Source organism: Salarias fasciatus, chromosome 11 (assembly GCF_902148845.1).
Source record: "Salarias fasciatus chromosome 11, fSalaFa1.1, whole genome shotgun sequence".
NCBI lineage: Eukaryota > Metazoa > Chordata > Actinopteri > Blenniiformes > Blenniidae > Salarias > Salarias fasciatus.
Genome location: NC_043755.1, coordinates 6318583 through 6346456, shown reverse-complemented (window position 1 = coordinate 6346456; position 27874 = coordinate 6318583). Strand labels below are relative to the sequence as shown.

Here is a 27874-nt window from a genome sequence, read left to right as displayed (position 1 = left end):
GATCTCTTCTAAGACACTGCACTGGAGAGAGAGAGAGAGACCGAGAGAGAGAGAGAGAGAGAGAGAGAGAGAGAGAGAGAGAGAGAGAGAGAGAGAGAGAGAGAGAGAGAGATTGAGCAAGCGCAGGAGGGCGAAGGGAAAAAGAGAGAGCACAGGAGAGCAAGAAAAAGAAGCCGGAGCTGAGAGAAAGAGAGAGTCGTAGGAGGGAGAAGGAGAATGCACGGTGTCTGGGTAACACTTCCACGCTTGTGTCCAGGGCCTTTGTGAATACACCATGGGATGCATCGGCTCCAGGAGACTGAGTAAGCACCGCTTCTCTACGCTGTCTTACTGCGGGCTAGAGGGAAGCTGGAAGGGGTGAGCGGCGGGGGGTGGGTGGAGTGGAGAGAGGACGGGGGTCCTGCAGGAGCAAGGGGTTTGGTGTAGAGACAGTTTTTCCTTAATGTGTTTATGTATGGGAGCCGTTTCCCTCCCTCTCACACTGATGTGTATGAGCAAGCTGTGGATGTATGGCCACAGAGGCGGCAAACACAGTTTACAGGCAAGATGTCAGAGGCAATATGTGTTAAAATGTGCTACTGTGGTGTGTGTATGTGTGTGTGTGTGCATGCATGTGTGTGTGTGTGTGTGTGTGTGTGTGGCTGCATCCCCCACCTCTCTGCACCCCTCCCTCCTCCCCCTCTCTCATCCCTTGATTTATGATGCTGTTTGGCAGTATGTATATGTGTGTGAGTGGGAGGCAGAGGGATGGAGAGGAGGGAGGCGGAGAGGGGAACGCTGTGATAGTGCTTATTCATAGGGAGGCATGGCTGGGAGAGGAAAAAAGCGGAAAAAAGAGGAACGGGATAATGCCATTGTCAGGGGCGTTTTCACAGTTTGTTATTATTTGCATGAATAATGGGGATACAGGGGGATAAGAGAGCGAGCAGCTGGGGGAGAATTTCAGCGCAGGAGGCAGGCGAGCGGGGACGGAAGGTAGACGTGCGGATAGTGATGGAGAGAGGGCAGAGAGGGAGGGGCAAATACATGTAGGCAAGCGTGTGTGGCATCGATGGGAGTTTTCAGGTGAGGACCCTCCTGTGTGAACTTGACATGTAAAACACACCAACAAACACACCGATGCACAGACGGGAGAAGGAGTTTAAAAAAAAAAAGAGATTATTTTAGGAGAGCTGCTGGGTGTTAAGGTGACTCTAATTTCTTGCAGCAGTGCATGTTCAGGTCCCTCACACTTGTTAGTGTGTTGCATGAATCACACTCAAAGATAAAAATAAGCACAGACTTCTTAAAGTGTTAATTATTAATCTGCCACTTTGTACATCATGCTCTTAAACATATTTATAGCATGTGGAGGAAGTCTCGTTTAGCATCTTTGGAGTCAGCAGGACAGTTCCAGGGGTCATAAATGGTTACAAGCAGGATTTCAGTTTAAAGTCTCCATCTTGTTGTCACTAAAATGCTTGATGTAAAAAAAAAAACCTTGGAAAAATATGTAGCAGATGCAAAGTGCGGAGAGGGGAAAATGACCTTTACTTGGCACAGTTAGGAAGGCAGATGTGAACTGAATAGAAACACTGGAGCAACTACATCCATGAAGACGACACTGTGTGACGCTTTGCATATCAGGAATCCTCTGTCAACACGCAGGGCAGGACTGAAGACCCCCGTGCGTTCAGTGACTCCAGCTGTTGGAAATAATGCGACTGAAGTCGACAGAAGGCTTTGGGAAGGTGCCACACTAATCTGATTGTAAGCCACCTGAATACTGATGCTCATTTTTACGCAAGTGATCACAGAAGCTTACGAATTCAATAAAGCCGTTCTAGTAATAGCAATTACATTTTTTTGAGTCAGAGATAAGTGATGAGGGGCTGCGATAAAGGAGAACATTTTTAAGTACACTGTAGGCTGTCAGTCCCATGTAGCAGAGATTATACATCTACTAAAGGGATGCTTTTCGTTCCCTTTGCAAATGTTATTCTGAGCTGTGTGCACAATAACCTCAACACAAACGTGTAAACAAACCATACTTAAGAGGAGAAAGACCAGGCGCTTTCGAGCAGCTTGTGTGTGCCTCAGTCTGAGTTTTTTCGGTTTTCGAAACCAAATCAGGAGCAGGGCTGCCGGTGGAGAGGCGTGGTTGTGTTTATCCTGGGTGAGAATGGCTTTAGTGTGTGCTATTGATCGGGCTTCTCAACTGCAGCCCACGCTGCCAAGCAGAGATCAACAGGAGGGAGCAGCAGAGCAGCTGGACTGCATCTATCCATACGGGAGTAACCCTGATGTAGCTGTCGATCCTCCGGTAACACTATCTCCCTCAACTCCATCATATCAGGGAGTGCGCTCCATTCTCAGGCTCCAATATCTGTTTACATCCGCACACACACCTATAGATGCTCTCCATTCTTCATAGAAACTATGCCGCTGATATATTTGTGCTCAGTGGGTTGATGGAGTATACTCAGGGTGCAATTTGAGATGAAAGCTGGAGCGGCGATGTACAAATCGGGGGCCACAAGCAAAATAAAGCGTAAGATCAAAATGTATGCTACACGCCTACTGGTTTCAGAGACATTTTTGAAGTAAATGCCTCTGATTATTGCTGACTGGCTTTAACAATCTACCATCATCAAATCTCTTTTCCTGCCTTTGGATCAGCCATTTATAACATATAATTCAACCAAAATGTACTACTTAGTGTGAGGAGGCAGGAGTGGTAAAGGGAATAAATCAGTTTTATCAATGCGTGGTGAAAATCGTTCTACAGATGAGGGGATGCATGGACCAGGAGCTGCTATTTTTGTAATAGTATGCAGTCTGTGCATATTCAAACAGAATGCATCTGCAAAACTTCTCAAACCCTCAGCCCACAGGAAGAAGCAAATGCTCCACTGTTGTTTGTTAACCATGATATAAAGATTGATTAGTTTGTGAATTCAGGGCTGAAAAACAGTAAAGATCAGAGTTCAGGTGAGCTCACTGTTTCTAAGACTTTCTTTTCCAGTGAAGTGTTCAGGCGTTTGCTGTCTTGGCAGTGTGAGCAGGTCCATGTCAGCGGCTGTTTTGCGATCTGTTTGAAAGGACAGGGAAGGAATGTGTGGAGCTTGACCCTGTTAACCGCTCACCGTCAAATGTCAGTGCGTTAGGTGAAAACAGAGAGGGATGCACAGCTGGTGAAATATCTGCATCCATCTATCACCTGTTCAGATAGCGAAGGCCTTCAGATGCTCTGAACGGGCGGCGCGCAGCTTCCTTCACCCCATCAGAAGTGAGAGGTTCTGACACCCGAAACATAAAAACCTACAACCACTTCTGCTTTTGAATAAGCATGTGTGCAGTACATATGTTGATCAAGTCTGCAACACTTAGATTAAATCTAGCCACAGTCTTACTGTAATTCTAGTACAACAGTAAGATGCAGATCCCATTTGTACATTCCTATAATGCTATTAGTAATCACTAAACCGACCCATTAGAAGCTTTCTCCTATGTTCACTTACAGCCTGTGCTGTTTCCGCGGCCACTCAAAGCATTAATCTTCATATAATTTAGGGCACTGCCTGCGACTCCCATGTTCTGTCCTGCCCATACTGGTGGAATTATAGGTGTGAATGTGGGACAGTACGACCAATCTCACCAGTGTGTGTGTTCATTTCAGCAGTGTGTAAGTTCACACTTGCCTGTGGGTTCTCTCACTTCAATATAAGAAGAAATAAAATTGTACTTCTTTATTCTGTCCTCTAGCTTTTGGTGGCTACGTCAAGTCTTTCACTCTGTGGAGAGGGTTCCTAAGACTTTTTAATTTTCCACTGTCGTCATTAATATCAGACACATCCTCTCTGTTAGATTGTTCTTCTCCACACCTGGCTCTTCATTGCAATCAGTCAAGTATTCATCAAAATTGCCATCAAATTCAGTGGTGCAAAACAAAAAATATCTTTCTGCAGTTTTTACCATGAAAAAGAGTCACGCTGTTCCTGTTTACATTTCTTTCAGCTTGAGTTTTATTTCCTATAATGTGGCCAGGTGACCCCCCTCCCCTCCCCTCCCCTCCCCCTCCCCTCCCCTCCCCTCCCCCTCCACAGTGGAAGCTCTGCCGTGCCTTTCGGCATACTCCACGTCTTCACTCGCTCTACATTCAGTTTGGCAAGATGCCACTGCTGACACATAGTTGACTGATTCAATAAGCACTAATATGGAGTTCTGCAGTTGACTAAGTGGGACTGTTTGTGGGGCTGCGCATGCTGAGGGCTCAGTATCAAGCCTCACTGCTTTTCCGTCCTGGAGGAGACTGATGTGCGTTTGGAGCAAAGAGCGTAAAGTGTCAAGCGCCGACATGGCGTTGTCATTTTCATTACTCTACTCTCTTCTTCTCTGATCATGATAAATCATACTTCTGCTTTTTATTTAATTTCTGTTAATTTAGACTTTCCAACTGCTGCCTTTTGAACATAAACCAAAGGTTTGAAGAAAATCTTGATGGCATATTAAATAAAGTAAAATCGCTCTCAGGCCTATACTTAGGTCATATAGCGAATAGCTGCAGCGTTTTGCTTATGTGTGTGCATCTGTTTGTTCATGTGCAAGTATATGTTCATACATGGACCCGCAAATGACCTCCTGTTTACATGAGTCTCTTGTGGAATCATGCTCTATATTTATATCATGTGTGGGTGTGAATGTGGTGAATGCACCACTGTTGTTTCCACACTTTAATCCATCACTGTGTGTGTTTGTGTGTGTGTGTGTGTGTGTGTGTTGCAGAGAGGGATTCCCTGTCATTAAATTAAAAACCAAACACCCCAGCTACACCATGTCTTTACACACACACACACACAAACACACCCACACACAAACACAGACATGCAGTCAACATCTGACACCACGTCCCAGATTTGCCAGTTTGCAGTCCGCCTGTAAACTGGTGAATCTGGTGGAGGCAGTGACTGATTGATTGGCTCTCATCCAGGCTGGAAAAGCCTTGCGCACGGGAACACAGTCAAGGTGAATGACTCCATGATGTAGTACCTCACAAGACACAGTGGAACCCGATGACCCTTGCCTGCTTGCATGTGTGTCAGCATATGTGTGTGTATGTGCTCAAACAGTCAAGGACTCAAGCGTAGCACAGACCTGCAGATTTATGCTCAAGTGCATTTACAACATTTCTATAATGTAAATTCTTATGGTCGGTGTGTCTGTTACATTAAAACAAGCTCAGATTGCTGTGTGGGGGAGTTGATCAACATATAGGTTGTGTGTATGCATGCCCTTGCACATATAGCATTCTGAGCTTGAGTGTGTATGTGGCTGATAAGAAGTGCAAGGCCTGTGTGTGGGCACATGATGGCAGGCCTTTCTTTGAACAATGTGACTCAACCACAGAGTGAGTTATGAAATTGAAGCATAATGCTGTGAATCCGAAAATTCCATCTCTACGATTTGATCTGTGTGTGTGTGTGTGTGTGTGTGTGTGTGTGCACACACATGTGTTCATGTACATGTGGGCGGAGAGGTGGAAGGTGGAAGTGTCTTTTTGAATTGATGTGCGTTTGTGGATGCACTCAGTATTAATGTGCAACCAGCAGTGATTGTGTCACTCCTATCTCCAGCTACTAACACCCGATAAAAAAGAGGCCATGTTCTTAAAGAAAGGAAATCCCCTTTGAATATCAAAGAACACGAATATAAAGATTTTCTTCATGCAAAGAGCGATCAGCTGTGCACTTAGCTGCTTCAATTTCTCCTCCAGTGTAGATTTACATCCATTTATCCAACCTGAACTGGATAATGGGTTTTTTTTTTTTCCCATTTGACTTTTAAATATTCATTTTATATTTTTGCAGGATGTGTGGATGTTTGTGTCAGCTGGAAAACTGAAAAGCTGCCAATTTTTTTCCAAAACTCTCTGTGCTGTTGTTTTTAGCTACCTCTCTCCACCCACAGATGACTGCTACGTTATTTACCTTGTCTGTGATTGAGAAGCTGTGCAAGAGGGCCTGTCCATGCCTAAACAGATTAATGAGGCATTCCAGGCAAAGCCGCTTCATCTGGGTGTGCCATTACACCAAATTAATGGCAGTCACTCATGCTGTGTTTGAATTTTCTCTCGACATCCAGAGACTAACTTAGCTCAGTTTCTTCTGCCGAACTCTCCCAACCATCTGGGCTCTGGTCCTCAGCTGTGTTCGTGCTGAACTCCGTGGCTCAGTAACCCAGCATCTGCACAGATCACTGCACGAGGGATGCTTTCCAAGCCGGTGTCCCATCGTGGCAACCAGCCTCACTGCAGCTGTCATGGTAAACAAGCACCAAGCCCCCTGGTTCCTCGCTGCTTTTTGCTGCAGGGTACTGGGTGTAAAAAAAGGCAGATGACACTTAAAGGCTTCCCACTTCACCGGGAGCCGTCAAGCCACTACAGCCAGAGTGGGAGTTGACAATGCAGCCGCTGCAGATCTTCCTCTGTTCGTTACGCACGGTCGCATCCCTCCCTCTTTTTGCCTCTTCGATTCCTCCACCCTCCCTCCCTCCCTCACCGCCGCTCAGTCCTTCCCCTCGACTGAGCTAAGCCCGGCTCCCCTACGACCGCAGGGGGGTATCCAACGCCGCACCGCTGTGTGTGCGGGGGAGGGGGGGGGTAGAGCGCCAGGGGAAGAAAAGCTGGCTCAGAGCTCTGGTCATGTGCTCTGTTGTTGTTGCTGTTCCTTCAAGGAGGCGTCCTGCCTACCTCCTCAGAAGCAGAATAACGCATTCGCTTACTGCGCCGTCGAGAGGCTGAGAGCCTGAGAGCATCACCTCCCCGACCGCGGGAATACGGCGCGTGCCACGGCTCGAGAAATCACTGGGATGCTGGGTTATGACCCATCATCTGTGGAGATATTCTGAGAACTGCAAACGGCTCTGACTAATCACGGCACAATACGTAGACAGGGAAAGTACACTTTGATGTTATCTCATCTGAAGATGATGTGCACAGATTTCAGATGGTATACTCTGCATAAGTGTCGTCCATGTTTCTTTTCCACTGCTGAGTGATGTGTGTGTGTGTGTGTGTGTGTGTGTGTGTGTGTGTGTGTGTGTGTGTGTGTGAGTGTGTACGTGCATGCATGCATGGACGCGTATCCTTAAAACTCTTGAGCTATACAGTGATTGATGTGTGTGTAGAGTGGCTGTTAATCTGCTAACTGGCCAAATGGGGCCATGAGATGCAAAAGAGGAGAAACACTGAAAAAAGCTAAAGAAGGAAGGGACAGGAGGAGAGGGAGACCGGCGTGCTATGAGTCTCTCTGCATTATGTTGCTGGAAACCAGATGCATGTGGGTGTTTATGTTCATGTATAGCTTGTGTTTACAGGGCAGATTTTTAACCCAGATGGGGGGAGAATCTGGGACGCTCTCTCCCGCCCAGACAGAAACGAGACGTCCCTCTGTCTGACTGATACAAGCCAATAAGTAACCACCTCACACCACGGTCCACAGTGCCAAAAATCAAACGCGCCTGACTAATCCTTCTCAGGTCACTCAGAGTTCATTTGTAATCGTGAAAGTCGTGCTAGAATATAAATGTGACCGTCCTCTCTGAAAATAGAAGTCCCTGATTGTCTGCATTTTTGCTGTTTGTCCATCGTGGTGTGTTAAACATCACAGCATGCCAGAAGTGTCAAACTCCATTAGTCTAAAAGGCCACACGTGTTTTAATCTGATCTGCGTGTGGCCAGAGCTGTGAAAAGATCTCAACCGAAGACAACAACACATTTAAAATGTTTCATTGCAAAGTATACTCTTAAAATATTTGAATTTAAATGGTAAATGGATTTCACTAGTATTTTTACTTTAGTTAGCTTTATTTTACCTCCACATGGACTGTGGGAAATCTGTGCCTAAATCTGTAACCTTGCAAAGCCTGCTCTACCAACTGAGCCACAGCTTCCCCTTCATTTTTCACGAAACTTGACGAGATACCTATCTTCCTTGAGAAAATAAATTATTAAAGAGAAATGCTTTTCTTGAGTGGATTCAGTGCAGTATAAATCCCGTTACTCCCTTGCTCATGCAAATTCATGCTAATGCATTTTCCTGAGCAATGAGATTCCAGCTTTACCAGCGGTTTTCGTCGTCAAGGCAGAATGTTGATAGAAGTTACTTATATTGAAATATTGCAGCCAATGTTTTCTTTGTACTTTTGAAACTCTCCAAGGTCATCCCACAAGACGTGTGTTTGATGCAGCTGCCGTAGAGTTGTGCACATTTAGATGTATATCAACGAAAAGTATAATCATGCCTATTAGCAGTACCAAATGCTACAAAATATTGATATCCATCGATCCATTTCTGTGGGATTGATTAATTAGATTAAAGGTTTTTGCAAGAAATCAGATTTGTGCCCAGTAAAACTTAATTGTACAGATGTGTACATCTTGCTTGTCTTCAGTACAGACATGTCCTTTTAGCTCTCTGCATTTCATTTTGCTTTTGCTCTTCTGTTTTACTCTTTTTTTCCCCTTCTTTTTATATATCTCTGCCTGAGAGCTTTTTAAATAAATACTTTTATTGACAGAAACATCCTTAGTGAAACTGATGAGAGGAACAACTACTTTAGAAAAGGAAAAGTGGAAGTTCAGAGATTTTTGGAAGACCTGATAGATGGTCAGACATGCAGTTTATGAGACACTGTGATTTAGCCATGTAGTCACTAAATGATTCTCTTTTCAGAATTACTGATATCCTTGACATTTCCCCATTTTTCAAGCAACTTTGATAAAAATATGTTTGGTTGCTGTCCAAGATCTACTCACAGGATTATCGATAAAGAGATAATTATTGACTTTGCAGGCTGGTTGGTGTTTACTCTAAGTAGTTTGGTGCTTTCCGCAGTCTACAAACAGGAACATCCCAGGCTGGGACATCAGGTTAAAGTCAGTCCACATAAACAAACACACTGCGTGTTCCGACAAATTGAATTCAGCACATAAGATCAGTGCAGGGACCCGTTGTTGTAAATTCATCATTGGAATGTATAACCAAAAAACTATTTATAACTTTATGCACCCTCTGTGAAACGTCCGGAGGTGTGAAGGGAAACAAAAGTGATGCTAACTTTAGAAGATTCCCACAAAGTGGGTTGAGGGAAACTAGGTCGAACAAAACAGGAAAATAAAACATTCGATCCCTCCTGGAAGCGGCAGCTTAAGTGCATCCACAGATGATATTAATGCACATGTAGCCTTTACAAAAGGAAAATACCCTGTGAGTAAACAGTATAAAACACAAGTGAAGTAGGGTGGTGTGATTTGTGATTTTCATGCTGTGATCTGTATCGAGTAAGAAGGGGCAATTTCTGGAACGAAGCCTGTCCCTCGTCTCCTGCCCTCGCAGTGATCTGATGTGACTGGATGGAGTTCAGAGGGAAGGGTAATATCTATGAGCCCAACAGAGACAGAGCGGAGCTGATGTTTCTGAATCACTGGGTCAGTGGGTCACAGACATCACTGGACATCCACAGAGCTTACAACTCTCCGTGCTTCTCAGAACTCCCGAGGAATCGCTCATGATTGCCAAATGCAGCTGTGAGAAACGTGGCTGGCTCAGCAAACACACACACACAGACATACACACACACACAGAGTGCTGATGGGTAGCGAGCCCCTCAGAGAGTTGCACACAGAGAGCGCAGACCCTCTGAGAGGAGCACCTAGAGACTAAAGCCATGTTTAAACTCCATTACCAGTGCACACTCTCTAATTAAAGCGATGTTTTAATTAGGATTTGGACAGCCAGGAAATATCAGGGATAATACTGTTCATTTATCCAGCGGAGAGTGCGTATTTCAAATGAATCCCATCTACACTGCAGGTAAAATGACCTGCCATTTGATTTAAATACTGTAATATCAGGTCAGAATTACATGTAATTCACTTTGTTTTCAAATTAATTTTAATTTAGAGGATATTTCAACATTTACAGAGAAAAACAAAATACAGATAGTTTCTTCATGTGTGAAGCATTTATGACTTTGAATGACTTGTTTATTTTTTATTTCCTTTATTTTATTAAAAAAGCACAAGCATGTTTAAAAAAAATTAACTCTCTGAACACAGTTATTAACAAATGTGAGCACTGATCGATCAGGAGACAGCCTGAACTTTAGAATTGTGAAGCATATTCTTTAAGAAAGGCAGAAAATGCAAAAGGAGGTAATAAATAGACTAATAAAATCAAAATCAGTAGAATGAAACAAGGAAGGCAGAATCAACCAGCAGCATAATATAATGTCTGATTATGGGTTTTTCTGTCCAAGAGAAACATCTTCAGGTGTCAGTCACAAGGGATTATCAACATATAATAAGTTAAAAATGTACAAGAAATCAATGTACTACAAGTAAAGGTTTTACATTTCTAACCCCATGTACAAAGATGTTTGAGAGCAATTTGCAGTATACATACATATATATATGAAAAATTATGAATAGATCACAGGTCAAAACACTGGCCTAAAATGGAGTGAAATATACAATACGATCTACTATAACATAGAATTAAATTTAACAATTGCAACATTTTCACTTAAAAAGCGTTCTCTTTGTAAATCTCAACCGCTAATTCTTAATGTTGACAAAAAGCATGCGTTGTCTGTCCATTTCATAGAGATTCAAGTGATTCTACAGATGTATCGGTCGCTCACAGGCACTATCGTGTTGTGAAATGAATCTTTGATCATCTTGAGACTGTACAAATAAAACTGAATATAAAGAGAACTAGGGAAAAGGTGTAACACAAAGATAAGACCTATGAGACGGTGGGTGGGCTTTATGTAATTAACACTGAGCACTCTCATCCTGAATGCAAAAATTATAAATTTATGTCAGACGAAGTTTGTGAAGTTTTAGAGGTGGGGTAAAGATTGTCGTCTACGATTCCTGTGCTTGGTTTAGCAACAATAGAGCTATGAGAGCAGGGAGTCATTCCAGGATGGCATTGAGAAGAGTTAAACATTTTTTTTGTGGCTGCTGATCTATTTGTAGTTCTATTCGTTTGGATTTCAAAACTTGCTGAGTCTGTGTGAGGCTGCTGCACGACTCAACGTGACCTTTGACCTTTTTGCATGTCAACACCAGAGCTTGGAGTTTGTTCCCAGGTGACAGTGAGCAGAAATGTTTATTATCCTTGAGCTTTTTTTTTTTTTGTGCTGCTCTTAAAGGGTGTTCGCATGTGCTTTTTTCTCACAATTCAACAGATAATACTGACTGAAGACTGTTGAATGTCGAGCATAAAAGATGAAAAATGAAACAGAACCGTGAGATAAAAGCTTCACTGACAGTAGCTCATGGAGCGTGTTGTGTTTTCTGTGCAAACTGTAAAACAGTTGCCTCTCACAAAATTAACATTTCCTTCTCCCGTCTTTCTCTCTGTTCGTCCTTCTGTCTCTCCTCCTTTGTTCCACTCTCAGCGGCAGACGGTGTGCCGGTCCAAAAGGATGGAGAGCAGGTAGGTGTTCAGCAGCTCCTCTGGCTGGTCCGTCCCGTCGGCCCCCTCTGACAGTGGACTTCACCGCTTCACGCGAGGAGCTGACGCAGTCGAGCAGCGGTTTCCCCGGCAGCCACGGGGAGAGCGACAGCAGCTCGCCCCGCTCGCTCCATCAGACCTCACGGCGCTGACGCTAGCAGATTAGTGGAAGTAGCTCGTGTCTTGTCAGTGTCCGTCGCGCTCCTTCCACTACACCTTCCTGCCCGAGACGGGGAGGCGTAGCTGGAAGACTGATCAGCCGCTGGTTGGCTTGTTATTCGCCTGACAGATTCGCCGCTCAGTGCTGGTTCAAAGTAGACCAGCAGGCATCGCTTTCACTCCTCCTCTGACTTTTTGAACATCATTATTATTGTACTCCTCTCCTCTCCCCTCCTCTCCTCTCATCCCCTCCACCCTGATCCCGTTATCCCGCCCTCTAAAGCCGATCCCTCTGAGACACGACACTGGAGATGGAACCATTTTGGACTAAAGTGTAGAGAGCTCTGCTTTTCCACCAAATGCACTGTGGACTGATTGCATCATTTATTTATAAATTGTGCCCCAGAATGCCCTTCGGTCCTGCGGAAAAAAGGACGCAGCCTCATACACACACACACACACACATACACACTCGCACACACACATATATCAGCGTTGTCAAGTCTTTTGGAAAAGAGCTAAGGAACGCTCCTTCAAGGGGGCCGAAGGTTTACCGCTCAAGTGTGTTAAATCTCTCATCACACCCATTTGTGCGACAGGAAGAAAGAAAGTGAGGAAGGAGCATTCAGAGCGGGCGAGAGAGGCAGTCGGAGCAAGGAATAGAATTACAAGAAAGAAAAAAAGAAGAGAAGAAAGGGACGGGAAGAGACTGATATTGATTCCCAGAAGTCCTCTGAATACATGCTGTGTGCAGACTGACACTACCCAGGTCTCCTGTTATCACTTTATATTTAATGTCCTCTTTACATGTACTTTGTGGACCAGGCATTGTCATTAACAAAGTGCATTTAATCACGTGATTTGTTGACCATTTTCTGTTCTCTAGCATCAGAGAGGGTGCAGAGGCAGAGGATTTATTTCAATGTGTTGGCCTATCCTGCTTGATTCATTGAGTCTTTATCTGACTGAAGTTTTTCCAAGTTATAATCTCTCTCTGCGACTGAGTTTTTAAAATACCAGCCGCCTAACTGTACTCTGTAGTGATGAGCCATGTTTTATTAATGAAGACAAAAATTAGGATATGGTTCTTGTTGGAGAAATAACAAATCGGCCACAGAGTTTTGCACTTTCCAAATAAAGCAAGTTCTTTTTTTTAATTCCACTTCGATTCAGAGAAATGAGGAGCTACACTGTATTTTCAAGCCCATCCTACCTACATTATATCATATTATATAGTTGCTGGAGATAAATGGAGATTTAAAAAAACATAAAAAAGTCTGAATAAATTCACTTCATTCCATGCTTTTAATATGAACCATGAAAATGTTGAACACTTCCAACCATGGATAATTGAGGGGCCGGTCTGATTACACAGGGGAGGGTCCTTCTCACAATTCTTCAGCAATAAGCAGACTTAATTCTGCATGCATCTTCACAAAAATAGTTCCGACAAGTTCCTGGTGTCACTTCAAGAAAATAATCCATATTCCGTGAAGTACCAAACTTTTGTTAATGAAGCACTGGAATCCTTATGCATCCATTCACAATATTCGAAGTGACTGGCCAGAATAAATTCACTGGTCTTTCTTCATCCGGCATCCGTTCTGTTCAGCAGGTGAAAGTATTTCCACGCTGCCAGTAACTCGCCAGTGTTCCCAGTGTCGTGAGCGTCAGGCCAGCTGATAGAGAGAAATGGTGCTGCAGAGGTGCCTGCTTATCTGCGTTGTCCTCTGCATCTGCCCTCTCCATAGTGCCTACCACACACACACACACACACACACGCACACGCACACACACATTTTTCCGCTGGCTTTCAAGTGTTTTTGGCAGCACATGTGACTGAAGAGGAAACTCATTCATCCGAAGCATATTCACTCTGCTATACATAACTGAGCAAATATAAACTGATCCCTGTTTAATCCCCTCCCGTCTCTCTGCCATTCTGGTCCTTGACTGTTGCCTCTCTTTGTTTCTGGAAAGTCCTGTCTATCTTTCTCTCTATTTTTCCTCTTCCCTTCACTTAATTTCTCCCCCCTGCATGCGCGATGCGCGACCGATCCTCTGTCCCTCTCCCATCCCGATGCACGTCAATATCCGTCCTGTCACGCTCTTATTCTTTCCCGCTCCTTCTTTCCCCATCCCTCTCTCCTCCTCTTTCTCTTCTCAGCATGGACGTTCAGAATTTTCATGGGAAGGAATCAATGTAAGTGTCGTGGCATCATTCCTTCATCCACTCTTCCTCCTTTCCCTATCCTTTTGTTTCCTTCACCTGTTTTGTTTTCAGTCACCCTTCTAGAGATCAGGCCTTTCTCCCTCACAGCCTCCCCTCCCCACCTCTTCAGCTTTGTAGTCGGTCTTGCGGTTTTGTGGTGCGGGTGCACGGTAGTGAGCACAATCACAAAAAACACCTATTAGTGCGATTTTAAAAAAAGCACGCTGTAAATTTTGAGTCAGGATTTTCTTGATGCAAAATGTTTGTGTCTTTTTGTCTTAACCTGACGTCTCCACCACCTCTCCTCTTCACTCACACACCGTCTCGATGTCTCCGTGCGCCCTGTCACACCATCCATGCTGTCTTTTTCTCCATGCTCTCCCCCCCTCCCTCCCTCCTCCATTCCTCTGTCTTCCCCCCCCTTCCAGCTGTCTATGGAAGACACCACATCGATCTTGCCCCGGCTCAAGAGGAACTCAAACGCCTATGGCATCGGGGCTCTGGCTAAGTCTTCTCTGTCAGGTGTGTCAGGTGTGTGTCTGTGATGTAAACTGGTAAATGACCCCATGTTGGCTCCGCCCTCTGCGGGCGCTGGAGTCAGCATGGTACCCTCAACGGGTTCCCCTGAATCACTTCCTCCCCGCACTCTAATATCAGTCAATGGCTCCCCGCGAGCCATTGGCGGCAAAGAATCCACAACAACGCACGACACACGCACGACACGCACACGCACACACACACACACACCACGCATCACCATGCAGCTTGTTGCTCTGAGGAGAAGGTGAGTGGGAAGTGTAGTGTATTTATGTTAAGTGGTTGTGACTTCGTGGCGTGCCCAACAAGAATCAGTCTGGGTGTGTAAAGTGTTGTGTTGAACACAGTAAAGTGCAGTGTAGTGAAGTGCAGTGTTTCCTTTTTTTTTCTATGGAGTCCAGCTGTTGTGTGCAGTGTAGTACATTTGGGTGCAGTGAAATGTTTGGCAGTGTAGTGTAACGAAGCGCAGCAGCTGCACTGTGTTGTGTGGTACTAATTTGTCTTATAATTTATTCATAAATTTCATCTTCGTGCACCACCATCAGAGAGCGTCACAGCCAGGGATTTACAGTATGTGTCATCATATGTTGGCCACATGAAATATTGAGCAGCCTTTATGCAACTCGGAGTTGTTATTAGCGCGGTGGCTTGAAATGATTGCCTTCTGTGAAGAGAGATGAAGTTCAGCAGCTCCGATTCGAGTTCTCGGGCGAACGGGAACGGGAATAAGAGAGGCGGTTTCTTGCTTAGCCAGCGCAGGCGAGCAGAGGTGTGAAAAAGTGATCATGTCAACAAGCCAACCCCTCATTACTCACGCCACACGGCCACGTCACCCCAATTAACCCGCTCCGTCCCATGATGCACTTTTGTCAGACAAGACACATCCATCGCCTCCTCTCCTCCCAGTACGGCCAACAGGTGACGGCTCAGTCTCATTAAACACACAACCATTGTCGCCCGGCTATTTATATAATCATTGTCACAACTCCCTCTTCCATCTGCGGGGATTTGAATAGTAGGATTTGACTGATAAGGCTTTTTTACTCATCTTACACTTTTGTGAACGCCACCGACGCTACATTAAGAAAATACAACGGTTCTGTTTCAAACATGCAGGAAATGCATCATTAATTGATGCTTACTAAATCGACACCTTCTGGATGTGTCTTATTAAGTTGAAATTAACATTATTTTCAGTTCATATTCATTGGTTTGGTCTGCAGTTGTCACTCTGGAGTGTCAAAATAATATAAAAGGTGTTGAGGCTGGAAAAAAGACTCAAACCACCTCCAGTCATCTTCTGTGATATTGTGAGTTGAAGATGTTCCAAGACAGAAGCAACTCAGATTAATTTATACGGCAGCAATTAGAACATAATCTTCTTATAGCACTTTGCACGTAAATAAAATACGCATTAGCATATAGACAACAGTGGGCAGGAAAAACTGCCTTTTACCAAAAGGAGATCTCCTGCAGATCCAAACTCAGGTCATCTGTTTTCACCTGTTAAGGTATAGAAAGATAGAAAACCAATATAGTGAGTTATTAAGCTACAGGACATAAATCAACAAACAGCAGCTAATAAAGACGTCGCAGGGAGGAAGCACTGATTCCAAACTTTCAGTTCTTCACCCAGAGATCCTGCAGGAATGTATGGATGTGGGGACAGAAAGGAGAGATGACAGATTAGACGAGAGCCTCATTCAGGTAGTGTAATGGTGACGTTGTATAGTGGGTGAACGGGGGGAGAGACTGAAGGCATCAGAGAAGGTCTCCCTGCCGTGTAAACCTTTAGCAGCTTAACTACAAACTGTCCCAAGAGGCCCGAAGCAGCGGTAACTATTGGCTTTATCAAGAGAGGAAAGTCCACTCCTCAATGAAGAGTGTGTGTTACTGAAATTGCAATACTGACCATCCAGTGACAGTATTATAGTCCATCAGCTGTAAAAGCGGTTTATCAGTCCTATCTTACTACATTTCCATATTTTCATGGGCCATCACAACCTCCATTACTCAGCAGCATATAAACTTGATTCTAACAGATCTACTGTTTGTGTTTCTTCTTTCCTTCCGTTTGTCCTTCTCCTCCTCCCATAACCCGATTTACCAACAACAAACTCATCTTCCCACCCTCTTCTACTACTTCCCTCAAATTCTGCTATCTCAACCTTTCAATCTTCCTCTTTTCCTCCTTCTGTCACATCCTCCCATCTTGTTTCTTTTTATTTTTCCCTCCTCCCATCTCATCCCCCTCTCCTCCCTCATCGTCCCGCGTTCCTCGGCGAGCAGGAGTCACACGGACCATGAAAGAAAGAGTGACGAAGCCCACAGCCATGGCCCAGGGTCGCGTCGCTCACATGATCGAATGGCAAAACTGGGGCATGTCGACAGTGGGCGCGGGCGGAGTGCCCCAGGCCCGCATCAGCACCCAGGAGCGGGAAAAGGAGCGGCGGCTGGAGAACGACGCCTACAGCGACCTCAGCGATGGGGAGAAGGAGGCCCGTTTTGCTGCAGGTCGGACACAGCCGGAGAGGGGCGGGGCCACGGAGCCTCTTAACCGTCATCAGCAGAATTATGAGCTCATGACTTCACTTGTTTGGATTTATGCCAGATATTCAGCCAATTCACAGGATGCGGCTCCTGGCTGTGAGTCTGACTCATCCTCTGGATTGTGACCCCAGGTATCCTGCAGCAGTTCGCTATCTCAGAGGCAACGCTCCTGGCGTGGTCATCGATGGACGGCGAGAGCCCGCGGTCGGGATCAAACCAGGGCAGCGTGGCTCACCTGAGCGAGGTCAACCAGGAGAGCATCACCAGTCGAGGTAAGAACTTTAAAGAAGCAGGTTACATCTGTCTTGAACAGTCGATCAGGCAGACAAACATATTTGGTGACAGTTGCATTTCCTGCGTATCCCCCAATGAATTAAATTACTAAATGCACAACAGTCTTTCAAAATGCGATTGAATAGTTATCCCCAGCGTTAACATCGTTCCTGCTGTTATGTTTACTGGGCAGCATTTGGTGAAGCGTGACTTCCTCCCAGTCAATGCTTTTTATTGATTTGATTCACTTAGAATAAAAACAGTGCTTTTTCACATCGTTCTGCAATGTTACAACAGTCCGTGTTGCAGAGAAATACAGTACGAAATAAATCCAATTCAGGAAATGTTTATCCTAAAAATGCCCACTTTAAGTCTTATCTGCAGCTTTCACTTCAGATAAATGTAGTAGACGAGTGATTATTCACACTTCAAAGTCTTGAAATATCCTTTGAAATTTGCTGTCCAAGTATTTTAATGAGTGGCCCTGATGAGCCATTTAGGGACCTCTTCTCATATCAGCTTAAAAATAATTATTTTAAGGATAAAATCTACTCTGAGGAGTGTGAGTAACCAGTGTAATGAAGCTACAACTGGGATGACATTCTGTTAATGAGATGTCTCACAACACAATTTTGTATTAATTAAAGTCGAGACAAATGTGTTTGATAAGTGTATTGAGTTATATTCATCCACAAAAACTTCCAGATTTTGAGGAAGCAAAATGAAACAAAAATGACATGTAAGATATTCGAAACAATTTGTACTTAAAATTTGTTTTGACATAAAAAAATCAAATGTAACTTGACTCAGTACAGTATTCACCCTTTAATCATGCAAAATTTTCTTTTCATGAAGTTTGAGTGAGACTAATTAAACAAGCTCATTTTTTATTTTACGATAAAATTGTCTTACCGTTGTAATCAATCAGCTTCAAGTAAAATGTGTGGTTGTTTACTTTAGGACCATTTCATTGTCTTTTTCTTTTGAAAAAAGTCTCACAAAAGCAAGGCTATGTTCGTGTTATACAAGGAGTGAAGACTCCACGCTGTTAGTTGAACTCAACCAAAGTGAAAACTTTTCTATTTAGGAAAACTCGAGCAGACAAACCGACAGACTAACAGAGTGGATTGAGGAAATTCCTGTCCAAAGCAAAAAACTAAAATAGATTGTACTGTCACTTGAGAGTAATGAAAACAGAGAATTTTCTATATGTTGTATAACACAACATTGTTATACAATTTGCTTTCGCTGATTTTGAAATCTTGCATCAGAACATATATCAGTTCATTTGCATCGAATGGTGGATTTATACAAACAAGCCAATATATTAAGGACAAATATTTTCCTAAAGCATGATGTAATTGGCATTCTGTCCGAAGACTGAATAAAAAAAAAAAAATCCTCTGTTTTGTATTTATTGATGCTAGATCAAAATGATTCAGCCTGTTGTGCTTTTTAGCATTTTGAACCACACAGTGTTCTTCCTCCCATCTGCTCTCCCAGTCTGAACAGCGCTCACGGCAGCTGCTGCTATTTCATTTTTTTTTTTTTTTTCCAGATCAGATATTGCACCACTCCTCGGCAGAGGTGTGGCCTCACACGTACGTCTCCCAGGGCCACTACTGCCTCTCCTCCTCCGACGCCTGGGAGCCCATCAACAACGATCCCTCCGGTGTGGCGTCTCCCCCTGCTGGCTCCTACGTTATGGGGCCCGACGGGTACGACGGACAGGCGGCGGCTCACTTCCTGTCCCAGCAGCAGCAGCAGCAGCAGCAGCAGCAGCAGCAGCAGTTCAGCCTCCAACAGCAGACTCAACTACAACAGCTGCAGCAGATCCAGCAGATCCAACACTACCAGCAACAGCAGCTCCTGCAGTATCAGCAACAGCAGGTGACGGATTGAGAGCAGGTGGAGGCTCAGTAGTGTGTGGCTGAGATTTAGTGCCGCTCCAAGTCACTACAGTGATGCATTAACCTTGAGGACACAACTAGCGTCTGAGAAACTGAGGGGTGGATTCAAACAACTGCCAGGCTGTAATTTTCATATTGTGACGCATGATTTGTGTCTTCAGAAAACTCTTACCTTGCAGGTTTCCTCTTAAGAGTCCCAAAATGATTTCTTCGCTGTAGTTAAGTAACCGTAGCGGCAGTGAAATAATCACATTTATTTATGCTTTTATTTTTCTTCCTGTTTATGTTTCCAACCACATGTGTCAAGAGCTTTGCTCAAAGAATGACTGACTGGCATAAGAACTACATCGTGGACCAGTCAGGCAAACAACACGGATATTTATGAAACCACTTTCCATAATGTGGAACCTCATACTGGACATTCACTTAAAGACCACAGCCTAGCATTTTATTTATATATTACTCTGAAATCAATATAAAAAGCATCATTGATTTCTGTAAAACTTAGGCATTTCTTAATGGTTTTTTTTTTCAAAATATCCTAAATATGACTTACTAAAATCATTTCACATTTGTTTGAAAAATTACTTTAGCTTTTTGTGTACAATGCTTTGCTCAAGCACATTTTTTCCTAATTTATATCTTTTTCAATTTGAATAAGATGAACTGACTTAACGGAGCATACGTCTGCTTTTCCAGTGAAGAGGGAAAGTATCTACAGGATCTCAATGTTTAGTCTTATCTTCATATTCGTAACTCAAATAGAAAATAGAAAGTGATTATCATCTGTGTGTAATAGTTGGATTTAAAAGGAAAGACATGCAGAGATTTCACAATATGGTTGACTTGCCTGATAAAGACTAAACTACAAATAATTAGTTCACTTTCCAAATATGACATTTTTAAAATGTCATTTCAATGTATGTAACAAATCCATGCATAATGACTAGTTTTAAGCTCGGTACAGCTTCGATCTAGATTTATTGAAGTGTTTTTATAGTTTTCTGTGGCATCCTTCCAATTTGAACCCAGACCCCACTGGTGTAAATTAACTTTTTTCTTCTGTATTGAAAATTCTTGGCATTGTGTCGCCTCTGACAAACAACGTGCCGTCAAAACGTGGCCTGAAGCCGGTAAACACGTTACAAAGGAGTGACAGATCTCAGCTCTGTCTGTTCTTCACACTGCTTGGCCCTCACATTTCCTGATCACAGTCTCATCCTTGTTTTTTTCTAGTCTCTGGAGCACAGGCTGCACAGTGCCAACCACTCTTTGCAAGCGACGCCCAACAGCACCATCCACAGTCTGGTCCATCCCGTTCACCCTCCGCTGGTTGATCTGTGGAATACGGGCCAGATGGAGGCCTATCAGGCGGAAGCCGGCGGCTACATGGGCGTGGCGGCGGTGGTGGAGCCGAGCTTGTGTGTTCCCTCCGGAGAGGAGATGGTGGGATCTGAACACTCCCCGTTACTGGAGCAGCAGGAGGAGGAGGTCAAGGTGAGGTGAAGTTGGAGTTTGATTACGTAAAACGATCTCTTCCTCTATTAATATTTTATTTTGCAATTTGCTGTGCAAGCATTGTGAAAGACTGTCAGCTCTCTTCCATTGACTGCACCTCGAGTGTCCCGGACGCCAGCTGCCAGCGTAAACATGGATTTGCTTTCAGATTGGTTTTAGTTCCTGAGATTGTGTTGAAAATCAGAGCGTGAAAAAATATTGTATGAGTCCACTGTTAATATGTCAAGTGTGTGAGGAAACCAGAGAACCTGGAAGAACACAACACATGCACAGAGAAAACATGCAAACACCACAGAAAAAGGGCCCAAGCCTGAAATTGAACTTGGGATAATCTTACTGTGAGGCACGAGCGCTCATCACCTCCCGACAGCTTTTGAATGATAAACCTTTCAGCTGCTGAATCAGAAATCTTGCCATCGAACACCGAGATGACTGTAGTTCACCTCACCAAAGAGCCAAATAAGAGAAAATAACATGAGAAAAAAGTCTGTGTCACAAAGTAGATGTGTCAGATAAACAGCAGCCGATAAGACAGTATCTCCACAAAGTCAGATTGATTTGTCTGTGCCCGTGTGACGTGTTAGAAGGAGGTGAGCCTCTCTCTAGGAATCACGCGGGATAAACCAGCCTGCCAAATTATGAAAGACAACTAGAAAAAAAAAAAAGATTTTCAAAAAAAATCATTTATCATTAATGAAATGAAACCTGTCAGTTAGAAGTCAGCTTGTTCACCGACCGTGTGTGTTTCTCTGCGTCCGTCCTGTCCAGGAAGAAGAGGTGACACTGGGCGTGGAGCCCGAGTCGGCCACGTTGACCCCGCCCACGCAACAAGGGGATGCCTCCGGTGGCAGTAGCCCGGGACAACCACCGGCAGAGCCAATCACGGAGCGGAAGGCCTCCGATGTCACCTCCGGCCTCATTCAGACACTAGAGGAGAAGGAAGAGGAGGAGGAGGGGGCGCCGCCCGCCTCCATGGCAACCAACTGAGGTCCTGGCTGTCAGGAGACTCCTCATCACAAACTGAACGGGGGAGTCTGCGAGGAAAGAGAGTAATATTACAACATATATCTATTAATCTGTTCCTTTTCAGGTATCGAGAACACGACTTTTTTGGTTTCAAATTGAATTCTTCAAAAAAAAAGATGAGAAACAGATTTGGAAGTGGACTCAAAAATGAGACGAGAGCTGATGCAACTAAGGACACCTACTTCTTTGTAAGCCTTACATCCCAAAGGTAATTGAAGAGGAGAGTGAGGATGGAGAAGAAGATGATGATGATGATGAGGAGGAGGAGGAGGAAGAGGAGGAGGAGGAGGAGGAGGAGGAGCACCATCTGACTTGAGCATTCCCTTCAGGGAAATAAGACCACGTCGAAATGAAGAAGAGGGGAGTGGAAACATGCATGCGTTTTATGAGGACAAGCAACTCAACCCTGTCATCGTCAATCATAACAAAAATCTACGTAAGGAAACATTATAATAACAATAATTTTGTAATAAAGTGAAAAAGAACCAGAATCTATGTATAAGTGTATGATAAAATATAAGTTTTCCTAAGGGAGAGCTACTCTGTTTACAGCTGTTACTCAAAACATTGGATCGTGTTTAATCAAATGTTGCATCAAAGCCCATAAGATAAACTTTACGATTAGCATCCCACGCAAAATTACAAATCACGGTAATTAAAAACAGGCTCAGAAAGTCTCAGCATTTCAGTGAAATGCAGTTTAACCGTCTAATAAAATGAATTTCTCTATGATGTTGTGGCACCAGGATGCCCGAGGCACAACCCAGGGACTGCACACCCTAAACACTGCACAGATAAGGATTGTACTGTAAGATAGTGTGCTTCCTACTCTGTCGCTCTGTATGCATGTTTCTTCAGAGTACTATGGAGTACCTGTACTATACAGCACTGTATAGACTTTGCACTGAAACCATAGTATCCCAGGTGTGGCCACAGTGGGCCTGCGGTGGGCTCGAGTGGAGGAAATAAAGACAGAGCTGCATATGCGAATCTCTTTTTGCACTGATGCAATCCAACAGATCAGAGGTTGCCTTTGGACTGTTGACGTTACCCAGTTTCCACTCTGAAAGCTTTCAGCATCACCGACAACCAAAACCGAGCCACTTAACAACACGAACCCTCAGCTGCTTTTTTTTTTCGTTGGGTAGACGTAGTTGACGCTAAGTCGAGGATGATAACCACTATTTTGAATGTACCGGGAGACAAGAGACCGGACGGGAGCCGCCGCCGCCGCCGCTGCTGCTTTTGATGTCTCCTCGTGGTTCACGTGAGAGAGAACCAAGTGGTTTCTTTAGAAACAAAGAGAGTCTTTCAAATGTGTTGGAAATGGATTCACTGCTGGCTCACCAAGAACACCACTACACACACACACACACACACACACAGACACTCAGACATGGACACAGACACAGACACACATGCTCACACACATACACAAATATCTAAATTGTAACCAGCAATAGGCAGGCAGAACACTGGCTTCCCAACAGACCAGTGTCAGTTCTGTCATGTAGATGTAAATAGTCTGAGTATATAGAAAAATTGCCTCTCACTCACAGTAACAGCTGTTCGATTACAGTATGATTTCTTTATTTTTGTACACCTCTTGGGTCCCACTTTATTTTTTGGGATTGTTCTCACAGTTTAGCCTGAAGATTTTTTTTTTTTTTTTTTTTTCCATTTTATTTTTTTGTTGTCCTGAAGTGTACCGCCACAGAAAGACAGATGAAACGGAGGAATGTTTGTGTTGTAAATAGAGCGATCACTCAGACCAGAGGGCCGCGTTGGGCCCGTCAGCTGGCGGGAAACTACAGCAGCAGCGGGGCTTTGAGGCCACGGGGGGGAAACTTTAGCCCGCGTGCCGCTCAATCAGCCAATCAGGGAATAAGAACAAGAAGACAGGGACTGAACTCTAGAGGCGAACAGATCGGCGTCTTCCTGCTCGGCGTTATTACTGTGAAGCAGCTGCCCGGAGCGTATTCGTGATTATAATGATGTTTGAGAAGCATGGTGTCATCTATTCATTCCTTTTTTTTTTTTTTTTTTACCCCCTCCCCCTCTTTCACCTGAGGAAGGACGGGTGTTTTCCAGCGGGAAGCGGAGCTAAAACATCAGCAGTGAACAAACAAATGAATTTCTCTGTGCATGACTCACTGATGAACTTCACAACGATATCGAACCACTGTTCTCGTCTTCGCCGTTGGGGAGCACCTTCTCCTCCCACTTTGATGATTGTGTGAGAAACTTTTAGGATTTAAAAAAAAAAAAAAAAAAAAAAGCAGTTCAATGACTTGAATGAATTTATTTATCAATTGCTTCTTTATGCAATGTTGGGGACAATGTTTATTTTTCTACTGACTTGTTGAAACCCCTTCCAGTATAAGTTAGTATAGGTGTCGTTGCTGTAAAGCAGTCTGGTTTTAGTCTGGTTTTGAGCACTTTCACTCCAAGAAAAATTACACCTGGGGAGGAGATGAAGAGGTGGGCAGCTCTCAGTTTATATAACTCCAAGAATTCCCGTCGTGACTCCGGCAGGTCGCAGAAACATCTTACGAGGGCTCAAAACTGCAAACGGAATGTCTTTACTCAATGGCACACATTAATTTATTTATTGAACGATTACTGGGCGGGGGAAGAATAATGTGACGGCTTGTACAGAGTACTTATGTTCATGTAGGTACCAAACCCTTGTGGGAGCAGTATCTTTTTTTTTCCTTTATGTGTCAAAGACTTTAACGTGGTGCAAAGACTTTTGCTTTCTATGTGTTGATGGGGAAAAAAACCATCAAGGCTTATTTTTGGGCTCGACTGTTTTTGCTAAACATCTGTCGCATCAATCGCATGGACTCCATTCAACCAGAAAAGACACTGCTTCAGTTCGGGTTTTACTTCATTGCTGGTTTTTGTTTTTTTTTTTTTTGTTTTTTTTTACCTCAGTTGAGTTATTTTTTGGTTATTGTTGTTGTTGTTGTTGTTTATCAAAATCTAAATGAATGAATAAACAAATAAGAAGAAGCCAAATATATTTCTGTGGAGGTTGAGGTTTACTGATCACGCCTTTGTTAACTTGAAAGGTTGAGTTTCTCGTTTCCGTGTAATTCTACTGCCATCTTCCAAGAGTTACAACAACTTGTCTGCAGGCATGATGCTCAAAATCTGCTTCTGGTCCTCTGCCTTTCTCCCCCTCTTTCTCTCCGTCCCTCTCTTCGTATGTGTTCTGTATATTTGTGTACGTCTGTCTGTTCGTTTGTGTACAGTAATTTGTCCTGACTGTCTTGTTGGAAGAATCACTGCCTGAAAAAAAAAAAGAAAAAGAAAAAAGAATCGAAGCATCACATTGTTACATCAATCAGAGGGTAATTAGACATGTTAACATGAGTGTAATTTGGAAATGTGTGACAAAAGAAAAAAAGAGCAACCGCTGTATAAAATGCTGTATAAATTTGGATGGCTTCTGTAAAACTTTGCATAAAATTGGGACTGATTTGTCTGAAACGAGGCAGCGTGCCTGTCGACACCAGTTAACACTCATAACATCCACACCGATGCATGCTTGTTGGACGGTTATCACAGGATGGTTCTTCCACGTGGTTTTCCCCTTCCTCTCTTCTGTCAGCGACTCTCCTTTCTCCTCGTTTCTCTTCCTTTCCCCTCTTCTTCCTGCACGATGGAGCCTCCTACTCGCCCTCCAGCTCCTTTTACCTGTCTCCTCTTCTTTTCCTCCGGTGGAGAAAGAGCAAATAAACAAACCAACAAATGGCATTCGCTGTGCATATGTGTGGATATCTTTCCTCAGGGGGTGAATAATTAGATTTTCAAATGTTCCTGCCTTTGTCTCTCTGGAGTGTTAAAACGTGGGGAATGTATTATATTTTTTTGACCTTGTGTTTCTGGCCAGCTTATCTGTGCTTCTGCAAACCAAACTACAATCACTGAGCAACTGGCAGCAGTGTGATCCAGCCTGTCATGCTTTTCCAGAAACATTCCTCTCCAGCCCGGATCTGAGATTCTATGGCAGAAGAATATTAACCGCAAATTCTCACGCATAGGCTTTTATTATAGGACAATCTGCCTGTTTGTTTACTCTCCCATACACATTGCTGACCTTCATCACAAAACAATAGTGGCGTGCTCAAGGATATTTTCTTATAAATGTTATGAAATGGATTCCTGTGACAGGTACTTTTGGTTGATCCATGTTTTTTAGTAGGAATATCTCATCCAATATTGAATTTACTATAAAAGCTTTTGATTATTTTCAATCGGTACCTCAGTGGTTCCGACAGAGCAAACAGACCCAGGTTTGATTTCCTGTCAGCACCTTTCTGAGTGGTGTTTGCATGTTCTCTTGGAGCCTGTGAGCAGTATCACTGGGTTTTGCACTTTCTTCTTACAATCTCAAGTTTCCTCAGTCCTAATAATCACATTTCTTTTTCATTAAGTCCCAGATGTTCTTTCGTATAAAATGTTATTCATACTAAAACAGTTTGCACAAGAACAGCTTAACTTGACATTTCCATATTGACATATGGAAAATGCAGTTAGGAAATCTGACAATGACGGGGTTAAGACCTCAAATTGGCTGTCGATCTGTGTGTGCATGTGTGCGCGGCACGCATGTCTCTGTGTTGATGGACTGGTGACCTGCTCACAGAGCACGCTGACCTTCATCCAATGTCAAATGGGGTCAGCTCCTTTCCACCGTGACCTGGACTCGCATGAAATAAGTAATGAAAGTAAATGAGGAGATTTCACAGATAGTCAAGTTTAATGAAGAAGAAAAACGAGAGAGTTTGGTTTTCCGCTGCCTTTTCCTTGTTGCATAGTGACTTATTTGATGGATTGCACTGAAATGCTTGTTCTCTTCAGTGTGATGCACTTTCATTCCGACATTTACAGTGCCATTGTCAAATTTTATTACTTTATAATCTCACTCTTACAAAAGTCGCCAAACCTTGCACATACAAAGCTGAAAGCTTCACTTACTTTTGGGATAGGAGTATTTTTAAATCAACTTTTAGTCATAACTTTGTTATTCTGTCACGTTTAGATTGAATTTGTTATTGGAAAAATCACACACTATGAAAACTACCGGATGAACCTGCATGTTTTGTGTTGACCTCCTAAAACTAGGTTTTTGCCAAGCCTCCTATGAAATTGCCTCAGTTTACTTTATTAACTTGTTATTCAAATTATCAAGAGAACCATGTTATCAAACCATGCATTGAGTGAGTACCAAGACAGCTTTAACTTTAAAAATTTGTCAGTTATTAAACACCGCTTTAAGTTTCTCAAACACTTGTGGCACCGTCTGACATTCGGTCTGTGATTGGGCGATTGTTCACTGTGAAAGCAATATTTCTCTGCGTTCTATTCGTTTTTGAATGTTTCATGTAGAAGCATATGATCTGTAATTATGAGAATGATACATGCAAAATCCTGTTAGTTTGGTTTTACAACAACTAACGTCTTTTAATGGACAATACTAATATAATTAGTAATAAGTCTTCTTATGATACAGTTAACAATAACAAAGTCTTGAATTGTTTATATTCAACAGAGTTAAAACGATCTGATTCTCATGACTGTGAAAACATACAAACTTCAGCGCGGTATCTCAACATTATAGTAAAATATGCTTTAGAGGTGCATCTAAATGTTGGTGCTTCTGGTAATAAACCAACATTGTTGCCCATTTATCAATTTCTGATCTAAATTCCTTCCTTCATCCATTCCCCTCATCACTTACCTACACATCTCTGATTTCATCCATTCATCTTCCTCTCTCACATTTTAATTTCATCCCTCATTACGTCCACGCACCCTCATCCTTTTCCAGCATGTCCTTCATTTCATCCATTCACATCCTCCATTCCTCCTCTACTTTCCGTCGGCTCTTCATCCTTAATTTATCTACCTCCCGCTTTTATCAACACCCTACATGTTTATTTTTGTTCATTCACCCTACCTTTCCCTCATTTTATCCGTTCATTGCACTCCATCATTCGGCCCGACCCAAACCAAGTTCCATCCGTTCATTCTTTTCTCCTGCCAGCGTGTCTCTGAGTGATTCATCCCTCCGCATCCATCACCAAACCATGCCTCTTATTTTAACCCACCCATCCCGCCTACCCTCCATTTTTCTCCTCCTCCATGAATCTTCTTGAGGCTGAATCACAGAAACCAAA

The 27874-nt window shown here is 43.4% G+C and overlaps 1 protein-coding gene across 6 annotated transcripts; it reads left to right on the top strand.

Annotated features, from left to right (window-relative positions):
• The first annotated feature begins 143 nt into the window (after positions 1-143).
• On the top strand, positions 144-21916 carry fam131bb (family with sequence similarity 131 member Bb). Of its 6 annotated transcripts, none has more exons than XM_030103146.1 (9): positions 144-302; positions 11446-11483; positions 13828-13863; positions 14301-14394; positions 16702-16923; positions 17091-17231; positions 18791-19122; positions 20379-20639; positions 21429-21916. In XM_030103146.1, the coding sequence occupies exons 1-9, from the start codon at positions 275-277 to the stop codon at positions 21645-21647; spliced, it is 1371 nt and encodes a 456-aa protein (XP_029959006.1). In that variant the 5' UTR covers positions 144-274; the 3' UTR covers positions 21648-21916. The 6 variants fall into 6 exon arrangements, with proteins under 6 accessions (XP_029959006.1, XP_029959005.1, XP_029959004.1 ...); XM_030103145.1 differs by having other exon boundaries at positions 16699-16923; XM_030103144.1 differs by having other exon boundaries at positions 14301-14403.
• The last annotated feature ends 5958 nt before the right edge of the window (positions 21917-27874 follow it).